Raw genomic sequence first — 18,447 nt, 5'->3', positions numbered from 1 at the left:
CGACTGGTGGATGGATATTTACATTAAGAGGTGTTGTTGTGTCTTGGAGTTCCAAGAAGCAGACCTGTATTTCTGACTCAACAATGTTGTCAGAATTGATAGCGTTAACCGATGCATGTAAGGAGGCGGAATGGCTTAGAAACTTACTTGTTGAAATCCCATTTTGGAAGAAGCCATGTCCAGCGGTCTTGATTAATTGTGATAATCAAGCAACTATTTATAATGTCTCTAACAAGACTTATAATGGAAAGTCAAGACATGCAAGTCTTAGACATCAAATGGTAAGACAATTACTCAAAAGAGGAGTAGTTGCAGTAAAATATATTGAAACAAGTAAGAACTTGGCAGACCCATTTACAAAAAGTCTACCAAAGGCAGTGGTTTCAATAAAGTGTAATGAAATGGGACTAAGGTCTGTGAATGAAGTTTGATCGCCCATAGCAGAAACCCAACCTATGTTTTGGAAAGGATAAACAAGGTTCAATGTGGTACCAACAAGTTATGAAGGTGATTATGGAGCACTAATACAAAACTTCCCATTTCTAATAAGTGCTGGTTTTCTGCAAGAAAACAGGATGGATGAAAATCCTTAATAAGTCCAACTTTTATCACAAGGTGTCTCGCAGAAATACCTTCGAGACTTACCTATATGAGTATGGAAATCAGGTCGTTTCCTAAGAGAAGAAGACCGTTCTCTAAAGAAGACTCATGAATCCAGGATTTAAGCACATGGCCATTAATGTGCGAGCTACAGAACACACTATTCTCAGAAATCAATATGTGTTGAAATTCCGGTTTTATCATTAGGGATACTTGGTTCAAGACTAGTTTCACCACTGAACCTCGATAAGGCTTTGAATTTCTTACACTAAGTGAAGGTTCAAATCCAAAAGATACCTATCATTTATGTATTGGTTTCAACGATGATGCTTATTTCCCAAACTAAGCGTGAACTGCGTTGGCTTGATCCCACTCGGGTACGTAGGCAGTCACTTTAGTGATGCAGCCACTCTGATTTTTTATTTTATTTTTTTTACTCTGTGTTTTTGTGTTTTTCTCATTTTTGAAAATAGGGGGAGAATGTTGGATATTTTCAAGGTTTGCCGCAACGCAGAGTTATACTTGGATACTTTGTAAAACCTAAAAGTTTCCATTCAAAATTGAACAGACGCGTCTCTTCCCATAAGCCACCATTAATGGCTTTTGGAAGCGTCTGTTGGTGATGAAACGACACTACCAACAGGCATGAATATCACTATAAGTAGCGAAGATGTTCTCCCATTCCAATACATCAAAAACAATCTGTTTTCTTCTTCTCTAAAAAGCATCATCAGAACTTTATACAGTGTGATTCTTGGTCGGGTCAAGGAAGTACAATCCTTGAATTCGATTACGGTGTTAGGGCTTCATTGAATCCTGAAGGCATAATTCGAGAGACCGTTTGTACTCGCCAAATTTATTGGGAAAGGTCGAATTATTGTCTAAAAGAATCGAAAGAGCCTTGAAATCAGGATTACACCATTTTCTGTTTCTGTTTTCATCCTCTTGTTTAATCCAAAATTTCCAACAGATGTTGTGACTGCAAGATGAAAACAAAGTTCAGCTCGTCAAGAGCAACGACGGTAACAAAATCTAACGGTAAGGACAAAGTATAATAAACAGAACACATAACTGACATGATTGACAGTCGACTGACCTCATAAGACTCTAAAACATATAAAAGAAAGTCATCTTTATGTCTATAATAATTCTAAACGCTGGCAGGCTCTCAAAATCACACTTATTAAGATACTTAATTATGCGGTCCTCTTTCGAATCTTAACGGGGAAGCCACCTTTCATTTTTGAAGTCAAGTACGAATTAAACTCTGGCGCAAAATCATTCCCGTCCACAGCAGCTGGAACCACTCGAAATCGGCGAAAAACTTCTACTACTATCATCTTCATTTGCAAGAACGCCATCTCTTTACCCAAGCAAATCCTTGGACCTGCTTGAAATACCGGATACGCAAAAGAATCCTTGCTCACGAAGCTTAATTTTCCTGTCGCGTTATCTTTTTGTAACCATCTCTCCGGCTTAAATTCATTGCAATCCAAACCCCACAAGTTATCCATCCTACCCATGGCATAAATAGAAAATGATACTCGATCCCCCTTCTTTATAATAGTTCCGTCTGGAAAAATGTCATCACCTGCTGCTTCTTTACTATCGTACGGGACTGGAGGGTACAACCTCATGCTCTCACAAAGTGACGCATGAATGTAAACCATGTCCTTGATGTCATCATAACCAGGTTCTTCAGCTATTTGGCTTATCTCCTTAAGAATCTCCTTCTCTACTTGGGGATTGCATGAAACCAACCAGAAAAACCATGTCAAGGCCGCTGAAGACGTGTCTTGTCCTGCTAAAATGAAACTTATGACAATATCAATCACGAAATCTTCGTCTAGTTTATCGTCTTTAACAAACCTTGACAGGAGATCAGTAGTCTCTAGAGAAGATTTCTCTTTGAGTTCGTTTTTCTTTTGCCTAACAATTTTTCTTGCAGATTCCCGGATCGTTGCGGTGGCTTGTTTTAGTCTCTTTTCTGATCCTATGTTGAGAAACCGCTTAACTTTCCAATATAAATGGAAAATATGACCGATACGTTCACTCATTATTCTGGTACCGTCTTCGAACGCAACTGCAAATTCCGTTTTCTTTTCGAGCGACAGTGAAAGGTAGCTTGGATCATACCCAAAGGAAATCTTGCAAATATTATCAAAAGCAAACCTCTGGAGGATATCTTGAAGATCAAGCACGGTGTTCTTTTCAGCTGTCATCGAGAGAACAGGAACTAACCGGTCAGATATCTCGATCTTAACAACTTCTTCGATGAACTTACGAAGAGAAGTAGAGTTGAATTCATGACTTGATATTTGTCTCTGAAACTTCCAGCTATCACCATCTGCATTGAATATCCCATCTCCTAGGAAATCACTGAGGATGCCTCTAAGCTCTCCACCTTTTGGATAGTTAGAGAAGTTAGACTTGAGAATGTGCTTAACATTATCAGGATAAGCAGTGGTTACAATAACCATACCGATGTACCGAAGCACGTAGGTGTTAGTCGGACAAACATTAAGAACCTCAGCTGCCCATTGGTTATGTCTGTCTCTATTTGCAAGAAGAGCGAACACAGAACCGATTATCGGGTATGATTTCGGAAATATATCAGTCGGAGATGGTGAAGTAGACTTCTTACTGTTATAGAAGAAGATAAGGAACGTGAGGCAAGGGAGGATGATGTAAGGACTGTAAGGAAACCATGAGAGTAAAAATCCAAGGTCTACCGCCATGATACAAAAATGAGTACTAAGTTTCAGTATATGTAACTAGATAAGGGAAGAGTGTAGGTAAAAACATAAACATGTACAAGGATATATATATGCACTTGAAAAGGTCTGTACGAAGAGATAAGAGGTTTAATTCTTCTTCAATAATAGAGGGTTCGTCCTTTGACGTGTTATTGCCAAGATTTTTATTCATTTTGAGAAAGTGTTGTTATTAATTGATATAAGAACATTTAACCACGCTGATTGGCACCTAACAGTGGTGGCAATTACGAGATACATGGAGCCATGCAATGAGTAATCAACCTCTCTAATGGACGTCAAATATCAAACCGTTGAGAGCTTGACCCCCTGTGAAAGAATTGTCTTTTTACCTCAATTATCAAAGGTGTCATAGCTGTTCCCCTCTTTTGTTTGCCATTATTCAGTGATTGCTCTGACGCGATGGTCCAGCATTATGGCAAAAAGAAGTGCAGGCTAAATTTTCTTTCCTTTATGTCTCCCTTTTGTTAGAGCCCACAGTTCCACTTGCTAACCTAGTAAGTTGATGACCCCATGAAATTTTGTAATATTCTGAGCATTTTTGCTGCAACACCTATAAACTGCGCAGATAGTAAAAGGGACGTGTCGGCATTGTTGGTTAAATTTCAACATAGAAGTCACTAACAAGCTGGTTAGGACAAGATTAGGAAATTGATGTAATCCTAAGGGAATTAGAAGTCATCTACTTCTAAGAAAAGGAAAGACATGTAATAAGGTAATAGGATTAGGAAAAGGAATTCATAATTCTATATATATATGGTCACCAAAGTTGTGGTTGATCATAGGAGCAAGATTAGAGCTTGTGTTTAGTTTTGAGAGATTTTCTAAATATCAATAAAGAGAGTTGTCTTTATATAAGCTAAGTTTCATCTTGCAGTTGTCATTAATTGGTATCAGAGCTTGTTTCTAAGCCATGGAAAACGAAACCACCATTGTGGGTGCAAAACAGTTCACGCCACCATCAATACAAGTTCCAATCCTCAACGCCACAAACTACACAGTATGGGCCATGAGAATGAAGGTACTGATGAAAATCTACAAAGTTTGGGAAACAATTGATCTTGGTTCATTGGACCCAGACAAAAACAATGTTGCCATTGGATTACTCTTTCAAGCAATACCAGAATGTCTTGTTCTACAAGTTGGTGAACAGGAAACTTCAGAAAAAAATTTGGGATGCAATAAAGGCACGTAATCTCGGAGATGATCGAGTTAAAGAAGCCCTTCTGCAAACCTTAATATCTGAATTTAAAAGAGTGAAGATGAAAGACACTGATACTATTGATAGCTTTGCAGGAAAGCTATCAGAGATAGCCTCAAAAGCTGCGTCACTTGGACAATCCATTGATGAAGATAAACTGGTAAAGAAGTTTCTCAATAGTTTTCCAAGATCCAAGTATATTCATATCATAGCTTCTCTCGAACAAGTCTTAGATTTAAAGAAGACTAGCTATGAAGATATAATTGGAAGATTGAAAGCATATGAAGAGAGAATCCTTGATGAAGAAAATAATGGAGAAACTCAAGGAAAACTCTTGTACACAAACTCTTACCAACAAAACTCTGCGACAAGAGGAAGAGGTCGTGGAAGAGGTGGTAGAGTAAACAGACGCCGAGGAAGGGGAGGAAGGTTTAACTCACAAGATAGAACAACAAGTCAGAATGATCAAAACCAAGGGAACGAAAAAAAGGATAGATCAAACATTATTTGTTACATATGTGATAAACCAGGACACTTCTCCTCTGTATGCCCTGAATGAATACAAAAGATGGAAGAAGCAAACAAGAATGAAACAAGGGAAGCAGATACAGCTCTTTTCATGCACGAAGTGGTATTCTTAAACGAAGAGAAGTTAATACCAAAGAACTACGAAACAAAGAAAGGTGAAGAAGGAGTTTGGTATTTAGATAATGGAGCCATCAATCACATGACTGGTAAGAGACACTACTTTTCTGAACTCAATGAGAAAATCAAAGGACAAGTGAAGTTTGGGGATGGATCTTCTATAGAAATTGAAGGGAAAGGATCAATTCTATTTCAGAGCAAGACCGGAGAACAGAAGCTTGTCACAAACATCTACTTCATCCCAAACTTACAAAGCAACATTCTAAGTTTAGGACAAGCTACAGAAGTTGGATGTGATGTTAGAATGCGACAAGATTATCTAACAGTTCATGACCCAAGTGGAAGACTTTTAGTTAGAGTCTCACGCTCACAGAATAGACTCTACAAGATAAGTCTCATGATTGGAAGGCCATTGTGTCTGAATATGAGACTGGAAGATCAGACATGGAAGTGGCACGCAAGGTTAGGACACATAAGTTTCAGAACCTTAAAAAATATGTCTCAGAACAAGATGGTTCGAGGGCTACCACAGATAAACGATGAATCAAGGATCTGTGTATCAAATGGAATCAAACGACAACTCACAACACCATATACACCACAACAAAACGGAGTGGTGGAGAGGAGAAACAGGACTCTAATGGAGATGACAAGAAGTTCTTTAAAGGCTATGCAGGTACCTAATTATCTATGGGGAGAAGCTGTACGACACTCCACATACCTAGTAAACAGGATACCTACGAAAGCTCTGAAAGACATGACTCCATATGAAAGTTTGCGAAAGAAGAAACCAAATCTAGATCATCTAAGAGTGTTTGGTTGCAAAGCATACGCAAAAGTTGATTCTGCAACTCTTAAGAAACTGGATGATCGATCTCAGAGTCTTGTGCATCTAGGAATTTAGCCTGGATCCAAAGCTTACAGATTATTCAATCCAACAACGAAAAGAGTAATAGTGAGTCGAGATGTGGTATTCGATGAAAAAGCAAACTGCAACTGGAAAGAAACTAATGATGGACCAAGTAGGGATCCAGGAATGTTTCACATGAGATGGGGTCAAGTAATTGATGAAGGCAAAGGACCCATAATCATCAATACCAATGGAAACAATGATGTTAATCAAGAAGAAGAAGAGAATAATGAAAACATTGAGAATAACGAAGAAGTAGTAGAAGAAGAAGAAGAAGAGATCGATGAAATAACTCAACCCATTACACTGCAAAACTCAACAAGACAGATACAAAAGCCACAGTATCTGAGGGATTATGTTCTTCAAGCTGCAGAAGAATGTGAGATTATGCTACTTTCTGTTAATAATGAACCAAGGAATTTTCAGAAAGCAAAGGTCTCGACTAAATGGACACAAGCATGTAGAGAAGAAATTATTTCAATTAACAGAAACAAGACTTGGTTTCTAGTTGATAAGCCAGGTGGGGTAAAAGTGATTGGCCTCAAGTGGATCTTCAAGGTTAAAAGAAATGTTGATGGAACTATTAACAAATATAAGGCAAGACTTGTAGCTAAGGGATACGTTCAAGAATCAGGCATAGACTTTGATGAAGTTTTCGCACCAGTTGCTAGACTAGAGACAATTCTTCTCTTAATAGCAGAAGTTGCATCAAACTCATCGGAAATTCACCACTTAGACGTTAAGACAACATTCTTACATGGTGAATTGCAAGAAGATGTGTATGTTGAACAACCATAAGGTTTTGAAGTAAAAGGACAAAAACATAAGGTTTATAAGTTATCAAAAGCTCTATATGGTCTAAGACAAGCTCCTCGAGCCTGGAATACAAAGTTAGATCAAATCTTAAGAGAAATCAGATTTGTTAAGTGCTCTAAAGAAACATCAGTATACAGAAGGAAGAAAAGGGAACGCTTCTTGTGATTGCAGTCTATGTAGATGATCTGTTTTTGACTGGCAACTCCCTTAAGGTGATCAATGAGTTCAAGAGAGAAATGTCATCAAAGTTTGAGATGTCAGACCTCGGAAAACTCACTTATTACCTTGGCATAGAAGTCCATCAAGGAGTAGATGGGATTCAGATTAAACAAGAAGCTTATGCAAGGAGAATTCTGAAAGAAACATGACTTGAAACTTGTAATCCAACTAAGATACCAATGGAGTTTGGACTTAAAGTTTCCAAGGCACAAGAAGAAGCAAAGATTGATTCAACGAGTTATAGAAGAAATGTTGGATGCCTAAGATACTTATTACACACAAGACCAGATTTGGCTTTCTCTATGGGAGTAGCAAGCCGTTATATGCAGAGTCCATGCAAGTCTCATGGTGATGTAATAAAGAAGATATTGAGATATCTAATAGGAACAATCAGCTGTGGATTGAAGTATGGTCGAGGAGGATCAAAAGGAATTGTTGGGTATAGTGACAGCAGTCATAATATTGACCAAGATGATGGAAAAGGTACAACTGGTCATATATTTTATCTAGGTGAAGCACCTATTACATGGTGTTCACAGAAGCAAGACATTGTAGCCCTCTCATCCTGTGAAGCTGAGTTTATGGCAGCAACAGAAGCAGCTAAACAATCAATATGGCTTCAAGAACTTTTGGGTGAAATCAAAGGAAGAGAACCTGAAAAAGTTCTTATCAAGATTGATAATAAGTCTGCAATTGCACTCACTAAAAATCCAGTGTTTCATGGGAAGACGAAACACATTCACAAAAGGTATCATTTCATACGAGAATGTATCGAGAAGGAGATCATCAACGTTGAACACATACCAGGAACTGAGCAGAAAGCAGATATATTGACAAAGGCATTAGCTCGGATCAAGTTTGAAGAAATGAGACAACTGATTGGAGTACAAGATATGTCACGAGTAAGGTTGAAGCTTAACGGGGAGAATGTTGGTTAAACTTCAACATAGAAGTCACTAACAAGCTGGTTAGGACAAGATTAGGAAATTGATGTAATCCTAAGGGAATTAGAAGTCATCTAGTTCTAAGAAAAGGAAAGACATGTAATAAGGTAATAGGACTAGGAAAAGGAATTCATAGTTCTATATACATATGATCACCAAAGTTGTGGTTGATCATAGGAGCAAGATTAGAGCTTGTGTTTAGTTTTGAGAGATTTTCTAAACATCAATAAAGAGAGTTGTCTTTATATAAGCTAAGTTTCATCTTGCAGTTTCCATTAGGCATGTGAGTTGGAAACACATACAGGCATGAGGCACGACAATAAGTTCTCGTATGTCTTATATAAATCATTCCCCCTAAGGAGCAAGCACAACTAAGTGTAGTAAAAAGAAAACCCCGCTATGGTTGTTGATTATGCATGGACTGAAACTCAGGTTCAAACCGAATAAATTTTGAGTCTACCATCCAAAAATCCAAAATATAAAAGCTCTTGATGCACCCGAAAATTATCAGTTTGAACGCAAACAGAGTTTTAACTGTAGATAAAAATTTTCGGGTGCATACGAATTATCAGTTTGAACGGAAACGGAGTTTTCACTGTAGCGCCTACGAAAATTATCAGGTTTGCATACGAATTAAGCCATGACTAACTAATGCTGCACAACTCTAGATAGCATCCCATAATCATGGCTTATAGCTGATGGTGACATGTCCGTCATAGTAGTTGCTCTTGACTCTATTGTTGCCGGAAATGACACCACCATAGTGCTTGCTATTATTAGGTTCCATACTTTTTTATCTCCACAAGAAAGATACAGTAATTTTTTTTCTTTTGATGAAATAATACAGTAATTTAAACGTAGTAGTGTAGTGTGACATGTTTGTTTGAAGTAAATACAATATTCATTTTTACAGGACACCAGTCAGTACAATATAAGATCCAAAAAGGTTGGAATTTGAGTAGTAAGAATTACATATGAATACGTGGGGCAATCATTTACGCACAAAAACATGAGTGGATAAGAGTACTTCATAATGTACTAGAGCCATAGGAAAATTCAATCAGTGACTTTCATATTTTTTTTCTGTTTTTTTTGATATATAAATTCATTCAGTGACTTCATTTCACATCAGTGACTTGAATAGTGAAAATTAATTAGTGAATTCAATTTCTCCTTTATATCTTCATCCGGAAACCACCTTCATTTAAGAGGTTTAAAGTGACAGAAACATGTTTAAAAGCTCTCTACTGTAGTTGTAGGAAACCACAAGAAATCAATGTAGCGTTTGGTGGTTTTTTTTTTTTTTTTTTGATAGATCAAAGAGGATAGATAAAAAGGCACATAAGCCATGGACAATTCATAACTGCATCAGAAAGTAAAAATCCTTAGGGAGAGTTTATGGGACTTAAATAAGACGGGTCATTAGTACTACGTAAGGTAAGAGTACTTGCTCTATGCCAGGGTCCTTACTACTAAGAGTAACAACAACAAGGGCGACACAAAATTTAATATAGTGCCAGGGTTTGATGATGTCGGTTTCTGTGTTTGTCCAACTTCCAACTTCCAACTACTACCTTCCAAGGGGTGATTATATTTGAAACTATGCTTCTGTCCCTTGCTATTCTAGTAGTTCCTCCCAAGGTTCGAGCCGTCTACTATACCCTACAAGTTCAACTTCAAGGTGACGGATTCGATACGGCATTTGCAGATATTATACGCTTGGAATAATGTTTCTGAAGATGCGAGTGATGTGAAAGAGCTGGTAAGAAGCTTTGTACCATGCACCACAATTTTTAGATTTCATCTTTTTGATAAGAGTTTTTGTCTTATATATACTTCCCAGGCTTCGGGGAGCTATTGTTAAGCCGGAGGCTCTAACTATTTTATACTTCTGTTGATCTCAATACAGCACAGCCGCGTATGCATTTTAGCATTACAGTCGAGAATTTGATACGACTGAAGACCCATATTTTGGTGCCGATATGGATTAAAATGACTCATGATGGTTGAGGTAGTATCTAGGAAATGTATTATCTAAAAATTATTAGTGGACAGTAATTTGATGAATGTTAGATTGAGACCCTCACCGTCCATGTGATAGTACGGCCTCTCTTAATTCCTCTGGAGTCTGGACCTTGGGTGAGTTATGACCATCAAGACATATTCTGGTCCGTGGTGTTGGACCAAAATCTTTCTCTCTACTGATCAAGAACAATGCAGCTAAGCAAAACGATAAAAATACTTGAAACAAGAACAAACTGAAGCAAAGTAATTCAATTAAGATTACATACCGAAGCTTACAAAACTCATGGACTTGAAATCTATACTTATACTAAAACAAACCGCGTAAAAAGACTTCCAAATTTATCAAACTTCCTAACAAGACTTACGTACTAAGCAAGCAAATAAAAACTTCCTACACAAGCAAATCCTATGGAACATTCTAGTTTCTTCTAGAATAAAACTTCACTTTCCTGTTATGGTTCGAACACTAGAAAGAGTCTTGATTGAACTCACTTTCTAACAGCCTCCCTCAATTCAAGACTATGCAAGCTTGTCATTCCTAGCATTGTTCTCAAGTTGATGAAAGTTTCAGCCTTCAAAGCTTTTGTAAAAATATCAGCAATATGTTCTTCACTTCGACGAAAGATCATAATAATCTCCTTGTTTGTTACCAGCTCACGGATGTAATGATACTTAATATCAATATGTTTACTTCTACCATGAAAAACTGGGTTTTTTGTCAGTGCAATGGTTGAGTTATTGTCACATATAATTCTTGTAGGATCTCCCTGCTTATGACTTAAAAAGTCTAGCATTCTTCTTAACCATACTGTGTGAGTAGCACAAGAAGCAGCGAACATATACTTAGCTTCAGCTGTAGAAAGAGCAACCACTTGTTGTTTCTTGGATCACCAACTAAAGAAGCTTGATCCAATGTGAAAGCCATAGCCTGATGTACTCCTTATGTCTTCAACATCTCCAGCCCAGTCACTGTCTGTATAACCAACTAATTCAGATTCTTCAGATGATGTGTAAAACATCCCTAAATCCATGGTGCCACTGAGATAACGCAGTATGCGTTTTGCTGCTTGCAAATGAGACTGTCTAAGATCTTCCATGAAACGACTAATTATTCCAACTCCATGCACAATATCTGGCCTTGTAGCAGTGAGATACCTGAGACTGCCAACTAATCTTTTATACAAAGTTGGATCAACAAGTTCTCCTCCTTCTTCCTTTACTCATTTCAATCTTCCTTCCACTGGAGTTAGAATTGGCTTGCAATTGCTCATGCTAAAACGTTTCAAAATATCCTTTGCATATTTTTGTTGAGAAACAAAAATTCCATCATCAGTCTGTAATATTTCCATTCCAAGGAAATAAGACATCTTTCCTAAATCTGTCATTTCAAATTGCTTAATTGTTGCCTCCCTGAATTCATCAATCATTTACATATTGTTCCCTGTGAATATGAGATCATTCACATATAGACAAACAATGAGAAAATCATCTTCACATCCAAACTTCACATATAGAGTGTGTTCATATGGACATTTCTGAAATCCAGTGTCCATAAAATATTCATCAATTCTTGTGTACCATGCTCTTGGTGCTTGCTTCAAACCATAAAGGGCTTTCTTAATCTTGTACACTTGATCTTCTTTTCCTTATACAACATATCCAGTAGGTTGATCTACATAAACTTCTTCCTCAAGAATTCCATTTAAGAAAGAAGATTTCACATCAATTTGAAAGATTTTCCACTTATATTGTGATGCCAATGCAATAATCATTCTCACAGTATCATGTCTAGCTACAGGAGCAAATACTTTAAAATAATCAATACCTGGTTGTTGTTTATAACCCTTGACTACCAGTTTTGCTTTCAGTCTTTCAACTTCTCAAATAGATCTGAACTTGGTCTTAAAAACCCATTTAACTCCTTTTGCCTTCTTGCCCTCAGGAAGTATTGTGAGTTCCCATGTGTTGTTCCTTTCTACTGGATTAATCTCTTCATTCATAGCATGTATCCACCCTTGATCTTGTGAAGCTTCATCATAAGTCACAGGATCACAGTCTCCAAAAAGTGCAAAATTGATTAATTCTTCATCAATACTGTCATTATCTCTGTTAAGAACACAGTCTTGTAATCGTGCTGGTAATACACGATTTCTTGTTGGTCTTGTTATTCTTTCTTGATTTTCAGCAGCGGATGTGGTAGATTGTGTTGGTGTTGGCAACACAATTTCAGTTTCTTCTGGTGTGTCATCTTGTGTATTTTCTTCTTGAACATCAACTGAAATTGTTGTTTCTGTTGGTGATGCGGCTTTTTCATTCCAATCCGATTGACTTTTTCATCAAGAATCACATCTCTACTTACAATATTCTTATTTTTAATAGGATTAAACAATCTGTACCCTTTTGTTTGACTACTATAGCCAACAAATATGCACTTTTCACTCTTATCATCAAGTTTCTTTCTTAACTGATCTGGAACATGTGAGTATTCTATACAACCAAACACTTTCAAATGTATAATGCTTGGCTTCCTTCCTATCCATTTCTCTTCTGGAGTTTTTTCCAAAACACTCTTAGTTGGACATCTATTCAGTATATACGCTGCACAAGAAACTGCTTCTCCCCAAAATTCTTTTGGTAACCCTTTATCTCTTCTCATAGTTCTAACCATTTCCATGATATTCCTATTCTTTCTTTCTGCCACTCCATTTTGTTGTGGTGTGTATCTTGCTGTGACTTGGTGTTCAATTTCATTGTTTTCCAAGAAATTATTAACTGCAATATACTCAATGCCTCTGTCAGTTCTTAGCACTTTAATTATCTTTCCAACTTGATTTTCAACATAAGCTTTAAACTTCTTAAAGTACTCAAAAGTATCACTCTTTTGCCTCATCAAGAACACCCAACCTTTTCTACTAAAATCATCAATAAAAGTGATAAAATATCTGTTACCACCTCTAGAGATCTCTTCAATTGGTCCACATAAATCAGAGTGAACTAATCCCAATTGTTTTTCTGATCTTACAGATTTTCCAGCTGGAAAAGGGTCTTTATGCTTCTTTCCGAATATACAGTCTTCACGCTTGTCTTTAGGGAGAGTTATGTTTGGAAATCCCGAAACCATATCCTTCTTATCAGGTTGTTGTAAACTTTCAAAGTTCACATGCCCCATTCTCATATGCCATAACAAAGTATCATCATTCATGGAGGAACTATAGAATTGTTCTTTATCATAATTAATATTCAAAGGAAACAACCGATTTTTGGTTATTTGTACCTTTGCAATAAGTCGCTTTCTCCTGTCATGAATTGTGAAGATACCTCCTTCAATGTGCATTGAATATCCTCTCTCAGAAAGTTGTCCCATGCTCAACAAGTTTTGATGTAGCCCAGGAACATAAAACATATCTGTGATATAAGCTTGAGAGCCATTCTTCAGAATAATAACTATCCTTCCCTTTCCCATTACTGGCACTAAGGCATTATTGCCAAACTTCACATCTGTTCTTATTGATTCATCCAGATCAACAAAAAAATCTTTCAATCCACTCATATGGTTACTACATCCAGTATCTGGAAACCATTTACGTGCTTGTTCTTCACTTGGATGACATTCCATTACCAAAACTTCAGATTCTTCTTCTACCAAATTTACTTTGTTATCAGCAATATCTGTTTTAGAATACCTTTTACACTCAATAGAAAAGTGACCTAATTCACCACACTCCCAACACTGAATTTTTGTTCTGTCAAGAGGTTTCTTATATTTTCCTTTTTCTTGATTCTGAGATGGATTAAATTTACCTTGAGATTTAGTTGAGTTAGATTGTTGTCTGCTATTCAAATTTTTCTGACTTTGGAGTGCCTCTTCAACTGGTCGAGTAACAGATTTTTCTAGCATTCTCTGCTCATAAGCTTGTAATGATCCTAATACTTCATCAATCTTCATATCAGAAACTGTATTACATTCTTCAATGGAAGTTACTTTTGACTCAAATTTTTTAGGTAAACTACACAATATCTTTTCTATAATTGCAGTATCCTCAATTGTAGCTCCATTGGCTTTCATCTCATTAACAAGACTCAATGTTTTAGAGAAGAAATCTGCTATCAACTCAGTTGAGTCCTTCTGCAAAAGCTCATACTTTCTTCTTAGGGTTTGTAAACGAACTTTCTTCACCTTGTCAGACCCTTTATAATAACTTGTTAAAGAGTACCAAGCTCTCTTAACTTCCTTGATATAAACTACTCTATCCGTGATAGATTCATGATTCCTTGATGTAGGATGTATGTAGCTTTGGAGTTCTTTTTTCTATTCTCAGCTAGAGCAGCTGTCTTTTATGGAGTAAGAGCAGTTCCTTCAGCTGGTTCATCATATCCTGTGTTGACAACATCCCATACTTCTTGAAACATAAATATATTTTCCATCTATATTCTCCAATGCTCAAAATTCTTGCCATCAAAGACTGGTACCTTGATCGAATTCATGTTGGATGTCATCTCTTAACAACCCTAACAACCCACGATCTACTGGCTCTCGATGCCAATTGTTGGACCCAAATATTTCTCTCTACTGATCAAGAACAATGCAGCTAAGCAAAACATATAAAAAATACTTGAAATAAGAACAAACTGAAGCAAAGTAATTCAATTAAGAATACTACTGAAGCTTACAAAACTCATGGAATCAAAACCTATACTTATACTAAAATAAACCGCGTAAAAAGACTTCCAAATTTATCAAACTTCCTAACAAGACTTACGTACTAAGCAAGCAAATAAAAACGTCCTACACAAGCAAATCCTATGGAACATTCTAGTTTCTTCTAGAATAAAACTTCACTTTCCTGTTATGGTTCGAACACTAGAAAGAGTCTTGATTGAACTTACTTTCTAATACATGGACTAACGTAGAGACCTCAATGATGCACGGAAGAATAGTCGGTTCCATTCGCACCAGTCAATAGAGTGAAAGAGTGTTCCGATGGTTTCATCATGAACTATAAGTTGGCCTCAGCAAAATTGTAGCAAAGACAGATAGTAAGTGATTTAGTCGTGGTTCGTATTTTATCTTGAAATGCTTCTGTTTCTTATGGTTTGTAGGCAGGCCACAGAAATTATGTCTGGTTTGTTGCCTAGTATCTGATAACGGCTCTTGAGTGTCAACATGAATCGAACTGATGATGATATCCGAGCAGGTGTGTCACCACTGATGAAAATGGTGTCTTGGAAATTTAGAACAAAGAACAGATCATTGTTACTTTACTTTGATCCAATTTTGTTTTGGAATCAATATTATAATGTTTCGTGTATCAAAAGATTCTTGACGTATTTTCTTGTGTTTACCAACAGAGTTGGCTGCATCATGCCTTTGTACATGTCAATGCGCAGTGGTGCTTTCGGTTTGGACGGTGACAACTATGCGAGAGACGATCAACGAAGATAATTCTAACATCAACATCATCTGAATAAGTGTCGTCTTCGATTTTCAGTTGGACTACTTAAGTTTTTTTTTTTCTTAAAATGACGAATTCGACTCCCACAACATCTGACATGGTAGTTCACAAGTTTGGGTGACCCAAATGGAAGGTTTAAGCTATGATTTGAGTCATATTTGGCTTGACTCAAAAGTCTCTCATATAAAAAAACAAAAATATTTGAACCGAGATTTTGAACTAAAACAAAACCGCACTCTCACACAATAACAACAATGGGACCCCTGCTTGCTTTTGAGGTGATGGGGTCCACATATTTTGTGTCTCGGTAGTTTTTACATGGTTTAATACGGGGGTATGTATAGAATCATTCATTAAAAAAAATATAAAATAGTTGATCAAGTATCAATTCCAATTTCCAAGCAGCAGTCAGCTAGAGTTATGGGAAAACCCATTATTTTTATTTTATTGATTCTCAAGTACATTTTCATATTCAAACAAACAAAGTCAGAGACAAGTACATGATGCCAATGTATCAACTTGGATTATTTTTGGATTGATTATGCTTTTTTAAACATTACCCGGAAAGGTCTCTCCCCATCATTAATCAAAGCCAAACGTCTAACTCGATCAGCACCAATGTAAATCCCAACCTCCTTACAGATGACTTTGCAGAAGTTACAAACGCCAGGACAGTGCACAAGCTTATAAGTATTCTTAACAACACCATCTTTCTCAATCTTAAACCAATTACCTGTTGTTTGAGGACCTGGCTTGCCTGAGACTCCATCTGTAGCTATAAACCATTTACTTAGCGATTCATCAAAATCTGCCAACCTCCAAACCATGGATTGTATACATACAGAACTAGCAGAGAACTTCACATTAAGATCTGTCGAAACACGGATGATTTGTGCCTTTGGATTCACAGATGTAAATGTTAATGGAAATCCTTTTGAGATCTCACGTTTTTCTTGAACTACTTCAAGTGGACATTGAGTCCCATTCAGTTTTTTACCCAATACAAGTCCACCACCGCGACCACGAGCTACAGGTAGTATGTAGTATTTGACACCCTTTCGAAGTGCTTGGCCTTTGATGTCACGTACAGCTTCTGATGCAGCCGAAACCGCAGAAAATTGGATGCATGTGGCTAAGGAAATGAAAGCAAAATTTAGAAGAAGAGAAGCAGTAGTAGTTTTCATTGTGAGCAGTTAAAAAAAACTTACGAAAGTTAGGTTTATTGAGGTGAAGAATGATGTGAGATTTGGTATCTATCTATAGCATTTCGATTTTAGGTTCATAAGGTACTGCCTAATGACGACTGCGATTACGTTTTACTCTTTTGAGTAATATAGATTACAGATATCAAAGTCTTATCAATTTGTTTATTCTGTCATTAAAGATGTAAATAGGGGTGGCTGCTTGGGAAGAACGTGAACCAAAAAGTCAGCAAGGGGAGAACACGTTATGTCCAACTGGGGTATCTGGATAAGCGATGGCTTTGTCTTCATAGTTTGCCTAAACTACCCGAAATGCCCTTGGTAGTGACCAATTGCCAAATTTTGAACGAAAAACATTGAATCACTGTTCCATTGATGTTCTCGTTCTTTTTAATACTCATCCGATCTCTTTTACTTGATGTTCTAGGGGATTTTTTTTCTTCCAATATAGATAAGGGTTTAAGTGTTTTTTTTCTAAATTCTTAGTGATTTGTCCTTGTTTTGAAATCACACCGTACCATTAATTTTCATTATAATCACCAGATAGATAATTAATCCTACTTTTAAATCTATTCCATGAAGGATATATATTCTATCTTGGATGGAATATTTGGTTTATCCCAAGTAAATTACAACATAATTCATAATTTTCACTAAATTTAGAAACTATAAACTAGGTATTTTAAATTTTTAGAAAGCTATTAATATGGCATTGATAGATTTGAAAAAAAATTTACTCTCTCTATTGTTTTTTAATCTGCGTGAGAACTCTAGAATATCAAGTAAAATAGAACCAAGGGAGTATGTGCTTTTTAAGAAGAAATGTTAAAATTCTATTAAAAAGATTCCAACATATATACAAAGGTTAATCAATAAAAAACCAATGTCTTGCTTTCCCAATAAATTTCTTTATTTCGACATATAAAATAATGAATTTTTTTATGTCTACAGTGAATAATAAACTTCATACTTTTTGAAGTTTTTTTTTTCCCGAGTGTTCTTCTTGTGCCATAACAGAGCTAATTTATTTTGAAAACAAAATAATTTGTCGATCAGCTTGGAGTTTGGAACAAGAGACGTCATGGAGCCAGAGCAAAGTCTGTGGCTGAAAAGGTGTTGGAAAATTGGGTTAAAACTAGAGGATGAAAACCAAACATATGTACTCCTGACTTCAAGACTCTTTCAATTGTTTTAGACAATAATTTTACCTTTCCCGATTGACTTGACGAGTACAACAAGTCTCTCGAATCACGCCCTCAGAATTTAATGAAGCCCTAACATGATAATCGAATTCAAGGATTGTACTTGCTTGACCCGACCAAAAACACAATGTATAAGGTTCTGATAATGCTATTAGAGAAGAAAAAAAAAACAGATTGATTTTGGTGTGTTTCAAGAGAAATAATCACTGCTATTTACAGGGATTTCATCTCTCTTCGAGGTGTTTGTTCATCACCAAATGACACCTTAAAAAAGCATCAATGGTGGATGTTGGCAGAGATGTGTCTGTTCAACCTAAAACCAAAAATTTCTACGAGACGCTGTCTCGCACTTTGCTAAGGGGCGCTGCCCTCTAGACCCCCACGACCTGACCTAGCAGGCCGATCACAACCGAGAAGTATTACGCCCCCTGGACCCCCGGGATAGCGACAAACAAA

General features: G+C 36.7%; 2 protein-coding genes across 2 annotated transcripts; both read right to left on the bottom strand.

Moving 5' to 3' along the window:
* Positions 1–1,515: 1,515 nt before the first annotated feature.
* On the bottom strand, positions 1,516–3,425 carry LOC113355594 (cytochrome P450 94A2-like). The gene has a single exon (XM_026598489.1). The coding sequence runs from the start codon at positions 3,336–3,338 to the stop codon at positions 1,797–1,799; it is 1,542 nt and encodes a 513-aa protein (XP_026454274.1). The 5' UTR covers positions 3,339–3,425; the 3' UTR covers positions 1,516–1,796.
* Positions 3,426–15,997: 12,572 nt separating this feature from the next.
* Positions 15,998–16,849, bottom strand: LOC113361033 (kunitz trypsin inhibitor 2-like). Its single transcript, XM_026604417.1, has one exon. The coding sequence runs from the start codon at positions 16,769–16,771 to the stop codon at positions 16,127–16,129; it is 645 nt and encodes a 214-aa protein (XP_026460202.1). The 5' UTR covers positions 16,772–16,849; the 3' UTR covers positions 15,998–16,126.
* Positions 16,850–18,447: the final 1,598 nt, after the last annotated feature.

The sequence above is a fragment of the Papaver somniferum genome, chromosome 3 (genome assembly GCF_003573695.1).
Source record: "Papaver somniferum cultivar HN1 chromosome 3, ASM357369v1, whole genome shotgun sequence".
Taxonomy (NCBI): Eukaryota; Viridiplantae; Streptophyta; class Magnoliopsida; order Ranunculales; family Papaveraceae; genus Papaver; species Papaver somniferum.
The sequence above is the reverse complement of the archived record's forward strand: the minus strand, read 5'-3'. Positions and strand labels throughout refer to the sequence as shown.